Consider the following 10789-nt stretch of genomic DNA (forward strand, 5'->3'; position numbering starts at 1 on the left):
AAATCCCTAGGATTGGCAGCATGTGTCCCCCCTCCCCTCACTGACTGTCACTGGATGTGAGGGGGTGAAATCCCTAGGATTGGCAGCATGTGTCCCCCTCCCCTCACTGGATTAGAGGGGGTGAAATCCCTAGGATTGGCAGCATGTGTCCCCCCTCCCCTCACTGACTGTCACTGGATGTGAGGGGGAGAAATCCCTAGGATTGGCAGCATGTGTCCCCCTCCCCTCACTGGATTAGAGGGGGTGAAAGCCCTAGGATTGGCAGCATGTGTCCCCCCTCCCCTCCCTGACTGTCACTGGATGTGAGGGGGTGAAATCCCTAGGATTGGCAGCATTTTCCCCCTCCCCTCACTGACATCCCTATCAGAACTAGGCCCCTGGGTGTCGGAACCTTACACCTCTATCAGTCTGTTTTGGCCCTATCTTATCCCTGCACATGGCTGGGGTGGTGCCGGGCTGATTCCACAACATAAATGTATGTACCAGAACGTGTTTACAGGTCCCTGTATCAACTTCCACCAGGATCTTGTTGTGTAATACCTATCTTAACAAGCTACGAGCCAGTCAATTAGGACTTTCATCATGTATCTTTGAAACATTTATTGGATGTATACATTGTCTATGTAATGTTGTCCTTTATGTAAATTAAAGGAAGAAAGAAAAAAGTTTGTACTAAGAATACGAAAATAACAGACAGATACCGAATGAATCGTTATACTGGACAATTATCGCTGAACTTTATGACAAAAAATCACAATGAAGGCACTCGTTCAATATAATCAGATTTAGGGATAAGAATTATACACCAAGATCTTACGAAAAACATTTTAAACAGTTTAGAATGTTTATGAATTTTGTACCTGCAAAAGTTGTACCTGTTCAGATCTGCATGTAAGAAGAAACGTTACCAAGCACCACTGTTGATTTTCACAGGCAGTGCCTGCTTGCTACCCCAGGTATCATATAGAAGTCAGGAACGTTAAAGCTTGCTAGCCCAGGTATTGTATAGAAGTTGGGAACGTTAAAGCTTGCTAGCCCAGGTATCGTATAGAAGTTGGGAACGTTAAAGCTTGCTAGCCCAGGTATTGTATAGAAGTTGGGAATGTTAAAGCTTGCTAGCCCAGGTATCATATAGAAGTCAGGAACGTTAAAGCTTGCTAGCCCAGGTATTGTATAGAAGTCGGGAACGTTAAAGCTTGCTAGCCCAGGTATCGTATAGAAGTTGGGAATGTTAAAGCTTGCTAGCCCAGGTATTGTATAGAAGTCAGGAACGTTAAAGCTTGCTAGCCCAGGTATTGTATAGAAGTCGGGAACGTTAAAGCTTGCTAGCCCAGGTATTGTATAGAAGTCGGGAACGTTAAAGCTTGCTAGCCCAGGTATTGTATAGAAGTCGGGAACGTTAAAGCTTGCTAGCCCAGGTATTGTATAGAAGTCGGGAACGTTAAAGCTTGCTAGCCCAGGTATTGTATAGAAGTCGGGAACGTTAAAGCTTGCTAGCCCAGGTATTGTATAGAAGTCGGGAACGTTAAAGCTTGCTAGCCCAGGTATTGTATAGAAGTCGGGAACGTTAAAGCTTGCTAGCCCAGGTATTGTATAGAAGTCGGGAACGTTAAAGCTTGCTAGCCCAGGTATTGTATAGAAGTCGGGAACGTTAAAGCTTGCTAGCCCAGGTATTGTATAGAAGTCGGGAACGTTAAAGCTTGCTAGCCCAGGTATTGTATAGAAGTCGGGAACGTTAAAGCTTGCTAGCCCAGGTATTGTATAGAAGTCGGGAACGTTAAAGCTTGCTAGCCCAGGTATTGTATAGAAGTCGGGAACGTTAAAGCTTGCTAGCCCAGGTATTGTATAGAAGTCGGGAACGTTAAAGCTTGCTAGCCCAGGTATTGTATAGAAGTCGGGAACGTTAAAGCTTGCTAGCCCAGGTATTGTATAGAAGTCGGGAATGTTAAAGCTTGCTAGCCCAGGTATTGTATAGAAGTCAGGAACGTTAAAGCTTGCTAGCCCAGGTATTGTATAGAAGTCGGGAATGTTAAAGCTTGCTAGCCCAGGTATTGTATAGAAGTCAGGAACGTTAAAGCTTGCTAGCCCAGGTATTGTATAGAAGTCGGGAACGTTAAAGCTTGCTAGCCCAGGTATTGTATAGAAGTCGGGAACGTTAAAGCTTGCTAGCCCAGGTATTGTATAGAAGTCGGGAACGTTAAAGCTTGCTAGCCCAGGTATTGTATAGAAGTCGGGAACGTTAAAGCTTGCTAGCCCAGGTATTGTATAGAAGTCGGGAACGTTAAAGCTTGCTAGCCCAGGTATTGTATAGAAGTCGGGAACGTTAAAGCTTGCTAGCCCAGGTATTGTATAGAAGTCGGGAACGTTAAAGCTTGCTAGCCCAGGTATTGTATAGAAGTCGGGAACGTTAAAGCTTGCTAGCCCAGGTATTGTATAGAAGTCGGGAACGTTAAAGCTTGCTAGCCCAGGTATTGTATAGAAGTCGGGAACGTTAAAGCTTGCTAGCCCAGGTATTGTATAGAAGTCGGGAACGTTAAAGCTTGCTAGCCCAGGTATTGTATAGAAGTCGGGAACGTTAAAGCTTGCTAGCCCAGGTATTGTATAGAAGTCGGGAATGTTAAAGCTTGCTAGCCCAGGTATTGTATAGAAGTCAGGAACGTTAAAGCTTGCTAGCCCAGGTATTGTATAGAAGTCGGGAATGTTAAAGCTTGCTAGCCCAGGTATTGTATAGAAGTCAGGAACGTTAAAGCTTGCTAGCCCAGGTATTGTATAGAAGTCGGGAACGTTAAAGCTTGCTAGCCCAGGTATTGTATAGAAGTCGGGAACGTTAAAGCTTGCTAGCCCAGGTATTGTATAGAAGTCGGGAACGTTAAAGCTTGCTAGCCCAGGTATTGTATAGAAGTCGGGAACGTTAAAGCTTGCTAGCCCAGGTATTGTATAGAAGTCGGGAACGTTAAAGCTTGCTAGCCCAGGTATTGTATAGAAGTCAGGAACGTTAAAGCTTGCTAGCCCAGGTATTGTATAGAAGTCGGGAACGTTAAAGCTTGCTAGCCCAGGTATCGTATAGAAGTCAGGAACGTTAAAGCGTACGTACTAAAGATCAACTCTAACATGCACCTGTACAGGTGTTCATCACTATAAGACACCTGGATTGTTGAAAACTTGAACAGGTCAATCATTTTGAAGTCAGTGTAATATATTGAGATAAACATGCACAAACATCTGAGGTGGTTATCAGAACAAACAGAGGGGGATTGGTCAAGTGTTTGTAAGGCACACCTCCTCGGGTCAGAGTTTTCACAATCAACTCCTCAGCAAAAGTCAATATTTTGCACCCGATAAGGATTACCTGAACTGGCGTGTCCCTTGTACTGTTATAAAATACTCTTATGAAGTTGCCCCTTGTGTTCTTATAAATAGTCTAAATGGGTCTATTCTTGTTTGATACAAATAGGTATACTTGTGGTTGTAAATTGGCATTTGAGATTTTTTTGGATAAGGAAATGACCAAATTTGTCAGGAAATGGGATATTTATTTCAAGCCCTATGGCTCCACCTTAATCCGTTATCTGATATGGCTTCAAACTTACATGAATAATGATCTCCTTGTTGTTAATTTGACTTGCATATCAAAACGTTTTTATAATCTTGTGAATTGTCTTCAAATAAAAATATAACAATCGCTGTGTGAATTTCTTACGGGGTAGAACGAAAGCCTCAAAAATGTCTGTTTTATATTATTGTGAATATTTTAGTACTTGGCATGCAGTTTATCATGTTAGAAAACCTTGACCCTGAAATGTGCAGGATTCAGCAAATCGTTTTAATTTGTTCACACATACAAGTAGAAAAAATACTGAATAAAATTAATTGCATTACTCTAATTGCTTTAATCGAGTTACCTAAAATACACCGTGTGAAATCATCAAACAGATCCAAATCACTCTAGACTCCAGAATCACGCTTCAAAATCAAGAAAGCAAATGTTTTGACACATTAACGCTCATTAACTACACCTTCACTTAAGATATTATTTAAAAGAGAAATCCACAGGATATTGGTTAAGTGATAACAGAAACATCGTCCTGTTCTCTAGCTGTTCGTCTGCCTTCTAAACTTCAGTGTCAACAGGCGCTAATTTCCTGCCACTTCTGTCAGCACCGGAGGTGGAACATCCATTTACTAGTGTAATGCTCTTGATAGGGGCAGAACGATGTTATTTTTCAATTAACAGAGATTTCAACTGGAACAAATATTTTCTTCAAACACATATCTCTATTGGTAGATTATATTTTGGATTTATCATTCCTAATGTGCGATTGAATGGTGATACTCATGCCTCTGGAAAGTCCTGACATTCAATTTCTCACAACACACCTGATCACTAGTGAAAAGACTGAAGGAAACAGACTGACAATGAAATGAAGGGTTTAAATTCAAAGATGCTGTATAATCAAAAGAAAAAACATAAATATATGATTCAGGTTCTGTATTTAATTATCCAAAGCCATAAATATAATCAAAACTAAAATTATTTAATAACGTCTGATTTCACATGTCTTAACCTGTGTAGACATTTCTTAACCAAGACCCTAACAACTGAATGACCTTGAATACAACAGCCTTGGCCTTACACCACAAGCAGCTGTTCTGTCCCGCTACTTGGGGTGAGACGAGGTGAAAGTGGGGTCCCCAAACTTTTCCTTTTCACAGCTTTCCCTCGTTAGTTTGGAGATCGTATCTGGACATATCAACACTTTCATCAATACCAACTTTAAATCACAACACTGCTGTCCCAATAACTTTACAAAAATAATGTAATTTTTGTTAAAGTTACAGCACTTATCATATTTCACACTCCTTCCTCTAATGTGTTTTATCCAACAAGTAAGGATGCTGCAATAAAAACACATTTATTGAAAAACCCTTGTCATCAAATTCCATGGCAACGCATTTTAAAATTCATGGTTGCTTTAAAGTTTCGTTTTCATTGATTCCTAGTCAAAGAGATGCTTTGCAGATAAAACCCCTATCTGATAGAGACTGTCTAAAAACAGCTTGATCACCCGCACTTCTTTTCTCCTTTTTGTTATGTTTACCATAAATCACAACACAATTGACAGCCAGGCTATCCTGCTGATCTGTGGAGTAGTAAGGTGGCGGTATGTCACAATGACCTAATGGGTCCTGCTGTATCACTCCCCTAGTGGGGAACCGTACCATACAAATCTTAACAAAAACACTATTTACATAAACGATGACAATACAAGAGATAAAAGGCAACATCACAGAATCGTAGTGTTACAATATCATACTTTCCTTCTCCAAACCTAATACGGATAATGATTACACAATGATTCTATTGTACGATGAGAAATATCACATGTTCGGAAGATTTAACATTTGAAATAGGATATAAAAGCTCAAGACTCAGCCACAGTCATTAAGATCAGTCAACACAGGTAGCAAAGTATAAAACATGACAAATGTAAAGAAAATAGGTCTCTCATCCTGTTACAAAACAGATGTGACAATAATGACCGGTAGTACATCCAATGGAGATGTTTTATGACCTGTTTAACAAATAAATATCATTTGAATGATTCCATCAGTTGAAACACACAAAAGTACAATACAGACATTTGTGAGATTTGCAAGTTTAAAAACATCAGACAGGTTCTACAGGTATGATCAGTTTCCGTGTCTGATGGCACATCACACATTCTGAAGGCTATGAACACGTATGACATTGTTTTGGTAAGGGTTGTTGAAGCTATGAACATGTATGACATTGTTTTGGTAGGGGATGTTGAAGCTATGAACATGTATGACATTGTTTTGGTAAGGGTTGTTGAAGCTATGAACACGTATGACATTGTTTTGGTAGGGGATGTTGAATCTATGAACACATATGACATTGTTTTGGTAAGGGATGTTGAAGCTATGAACACGTATGACATTGTTTTGGTAGGGGATGTTGAAGCTATGAACACATATGACATTGTTTTGGTAGGGGATGTTGAAGCTATGAACACGCATGACATTGTTTTGGTGGGGGTTGTTGAAGCTATGAACACGCATGACATTGTTTTGGTAGGGGTTGTTGAAGCTTTGAACATGTATGAAGATAGTGTTTTGGAAAACAAGGGAAGGCAATCCATAGTCCCCCACCAGTCATGATTTCTATATTTAACGAACAGTACATTTATGTCAGGAAGCAAAGGTCACAGTGAGGTCTCCATCCCAAGATGTCCTTGTACACCAAATCTTTTACTCCAGGTGAAATAGTACAGAAGACATGTCTGGGAAAAACATTTTCAAAAGTTAAGGTCAAAGGTCAAGTCAAAGGCCACAGTGACTTAATTCTTGCACTCTCACTCCGCCATCTCAAGATGTACTTGTACACCAAATCTGGTTAAACCAGGTGAAATACTATAGAAGATATGCGCCGGACAAACTTCACGGACGAACGGATGGAGTGCAAACCTAAATTCCCCCTTGAACTGGTGGGGGACTAATAAAGTTGTGAGAAATCACCAGAAACGCCCATTTCAAAAATAAAATCAAAAAAATCTTGGGCAATCAAATCTCAATATTGTATTGCATAGTAATTTTACTGTCAGCTTGCCTTTTCCATGTGGTAATAAGTTGTCTTTAAGAAAGTAAAAGGCATCTTGTTAAAGAACAAAACTTGAATTAAGAATCTTTATAACTAATTGTTGGAGTAAAGTTACTAAAAACGTCCCAATGGCCCTAAATATTTTGGAGGGACATATTACCACAGCTATGAAGCGAGTCACTGAGGTTAAGGAAGTACTGACTTATGTAAATCATCAATACATGTGTCTGGTCATCCTGCGAGACAAGCCTCCGACAGAAGTTACAATGATGTATGAACGTTTGAAGTGAAACCCAGTGTACGTACCTATACATCAGAGGTCTCTGATATAAGGCTGGTTACTGGAGTCTGCTGGAAATATTGAGGAAGGAAAAATGTCATTCCTCATCCTAGCTTTGACATTTATTGTTGTTTAGCTGTAAATGGTTATTCATCTCATTGCGTGCCAAAATGACAAGTTTTGACATCTGACCAATCACAATGTATCTCCTACTATAGCCCTTTATTATTCATCGTGACATTGCTTTAGCAGACTTACCCATATCAATCTTCATCATGCTATTGTAAAATTCCTCAGATATTTAAAGCATGAATANTGTTAAAGCTTGCTAGCCCAGGTATTGTATAGAAGTCGGGAACGTATNAACGAACAGTACATTTATGTCAGGAAGCAAAGGTCACAGTGAGGTCTCCATCCCAAGATGTCCTTGTACACCAAATCTTTTACTCCAGGTGAAATAGTACAGAAGACATGTCTGGGAAAAACATTTTCAAAAGTTAAGGTCAAAGGTCAAGTCAAAGGCCACAGTGACTTAATTCTTGCACTCTCACTCCGCCATCTCAAGATGTACTTGTACACCAAATCTGGTTAAACCAGGTGAAATACTATAGAAGATATGCGCCGGACAAACTTCACGGACGAACGGATGGAGTGCAAACCTAAATTCCCCCTTGAACTGGTGGGGGACTAATAAAGTTGTGAGAAATCACCAGAAACGCCCATTTCAAAAATAAAATCAAAAAAATCTTGGGCAATCAAATCTCAATATTGTATTGCATAGTAATTTTACTGTCAGCTTGCCTTTTCCATGTGGTAATAAGTTGTCTTTAAGAAAGTAAAAGGCATCTTGTTAAAGAACAAAACTTGAATTAAGAATCTTTATAACTAATTGTTGGAGTAAAGTTACTAAAAACGTCCCAATGGCCCTAAATATTTTGGAGGGACATATTACCACAGCTATGAAGCGAGTCACTGAGGTTAAGGAAGTACTGACTTATGTAAATCATCAATACATGTGTCTGGTCATCCTGCGAGACAAGCCTCCGACAGAAGTTACAATGATGTATGAACGTTTGAAGTGAAACCCAGTGTACGTACCTATACATCAGAGGTCTCTGATATAAGGCTGGTTACTGGAGTCTGCTGGAAATATTGAGGAAGGAAAAATGTCATTCCTCATCCTAGCTTTGACATTTATTGTTGTTTAGCTGTAAATGGTTATTCATCTCATTGCGTGCCAAAATGACAAGTTTTGACATCTGACCAATCACAATGTATCTCCTACTATAGCCCTTTATTATTCATCGTGACATTGCTTTAGCAGACTTACCCATATCAATCTTCATCATGCTATTGTAAAATTCCTCAGATATTTAAAGCATGAATAAGATGTACGTTCATACACATCTAATGACCTAACAATGGCCAGTGGTCATCCCACACCTTGTAACACCAACTGACCAATCACAACATTCATTGCAAATCACACAAACCGATCGGAGGATACAGGACAGTAGTGACACCACTGACCATAGAATTACAACATAACACAACATTAGTTGATAATAAATAAATTATCTTTATTTAACGTCGTGTACACTGTCAACAACAAACATAAGCTCTGAAGAGCTTTTATTACGACGTCGCTAAGGGAACAAATGTGTTGATAATCAAACTGACCAATCATATTGAAGAACTGTGTTCAAACTGTGACAAAATAAACTGACCAATAGAATAGAAGTAAACACTTACAACCAAACCACCAATCACATTAACAGCTTACCTGCACAGCTTTTTGGGTGATGGCTCGTTTTCTGGTTCCTCTGTTTCAGTGCACTCTGGGAAGTGGAACTGACATAGAATTTTCTGTGCAGCCTCGTGACAGCGGTTCTCCGTGGATGGGGCCTGGGACGTTGTCAGGTCGTGGAGAAGCTCACGGACCCGACTCTCTGGATCATTGATGGACTGCCTGACATACACTGGTCTTGACCCCAGGACAGAGGCACACACACTACCATTGTATGGTAGACACTGTGGGGTTTGTCTGTAATACATATAACATACATTAATCAGATTGCCTCAGTATATTGACCCAATATCAGTAATACATGGTAATAATTCAGTCAACCCACTGTATAAAAACTTTGGTTTTTGTGGAATTAATTATCACATTTACACAGAAAAATGCAAATCCCATAGCTATATTAAATTTTTCTGGTAAGACTAGGTCTCCATAGCATTCCTCCACTGATGACTTAGTCTTGTTGGAATCATAATAAAAAAAAAAGCTGCAAAAAGTACCTTGTAAAAGTACCCTGTAACATACTCCTGAAAAATTACCCTGTAAAGTGCCCCTAAAATAACCCTGTATCATTTTGTCCAGGGTGTATTTATGCATGTACCAAAATTAGCTAGTCAGGTAAAAATGTATGAATTGTCTTAATAATAATAATAATTATAATTTGAGGTTCTCATATACCGCTTTATCACAACCTAGTTCTAAGGTCGTCTTAAAGCGGTTCCCAAATTATTATCCGTGGTTATAGGGCCTTTGCAGCCAGATAATATCTTTCTCAACTCATTGGGGAGAATTCTATCACCACGTACTCCTTTACAGCTGAGTAGACTGGACCAAGCAGAGTTAAGGATCTTGCTCAAAGATACAGCACAGTGCTGTGCTGTGACGCGAACCCGCAACCATTTGGTAGCGAAGGGGTTGTCTTGTTGATGATATAAAAAGGGGTTGTCTTAATTAACTTGTTGATGATTTACGGCAATTAGACAATGTCCTGTATATGATTGATGTCTTATCTCTTCACCAATAACATGCTGAAACAGGCATGAGTGTCCAGCGCTATAAAAGTACATGTGTGTCCAGCACTATAAAAGTACACGTGTGTCCAGCACTATAAAAGTACATAAGTGTCCAGCACTATAAAAGTACATGTGTGTCCAGCACTATAAAAGTACACGAGTGTCCGGCGCTATAAAAGTACATGTGTGTCCGGCAATATAAAAGTACATGTGTGTCCGGCACTATAAAAGTACATGAGTGTCCGGCACTATAAATGTACATGTACATGTGTGTCCGGCACTATAAAAGTACATGAGTGTCCAGCACTATAAAAGTACACGTGTGTCCACCACTATAAAAGTACATGGGTGTCCAGCACTATAAAAGTACATGTGTGTCCAGCACTATAAAAGTACACACCAGGTCAAGTTGAAACATCTCACATTACATTTCTAAACAATTATTAACTTCAAATATGAAATTTACATAACGGTTATTTTCAAAAAGTATTCAATTGTCAAATGTGACATTTGAGTTCAGTTTCCAGACTTGAAGTGATATATTAGTTATTAACTGTTCCTACATGTAGCGTATCAGTCGGTAACCGGTCTAGCAAGTAGACTGATATATAGAGGCCCGACTACAAAGGTAATATATATCATATACATATATGTTAATATAGATGAATCCTGTGTAATAGTTTTAAGTGGTGACACAACCAGTATGGGCCGGTGTAATCACCTCACATATAGACACATTATGTCTCTGTTGGTGTACTGACAAGGGCAATTTAATGAAGCTTCATTCATATCTAGTTTAACTGACTCATAAATCTACATCAAACAAGAAGGCAGAAGTATGGCACTTATACTATTAATTTTTGTTTTCCTTTTCATGTGATTCTAAGATATATTTTAATATTTCAAGCTTTAAGGGGTGAATTTCAAATATTTTTCATGTTGGGATAAGTTATGTAATGCAAATGCAGGAGATTCCAAATAATATGACCATAGATTACGGAGGTCATTTACAACCATAGATCACCGAGGTCATTTACAACCATAGATCACCGAGGTCATTTACAACCATAGATCAC

General features: G+C 39.3%; 1 protein-coding gene across 3 annotated transcripts in view; it reads right to left on the minus strand.

Moving 5' to 3' along the window:
- Positions 1–10789, minus strand: part of LOC110456250 (muscle, skeletal receptor tyrosine protein kinase-like) — a 97916-nt gene that overhangs the window by 14518 nt on the left and 72609 nt on the right. For all 3 annotated transcript variants that reach the window (XM_021506862.1, XM_021506861.1, XM_021506863.1), the window contains one exon: positions 8683–8943. In XM_021506862.1, the coding sequence (XP_021362537.1) occupies positions 8683–8943 (261 nt within the window). The remainder of the gene's footprint in view (positions 1–8682; positions 8944–10789) is intronic.

This window comes from Mizuhopecten yessoensis, unplaced genomic scaffold, assembly GCF_002113885.1.
Source record: "Mizuhopecten yessoensis strain PY_sf001 unplaced genomic scaffold, ASM211388v2 scaffold8577, whole genome shotgun sequence".
Lineage (NCBI taxonomy): Eukaryota > Metazoa > Mollusca > Bivalvia > Pectinida > Pectinidae > Mizuhopecten > Mizuhopecten yessoensis.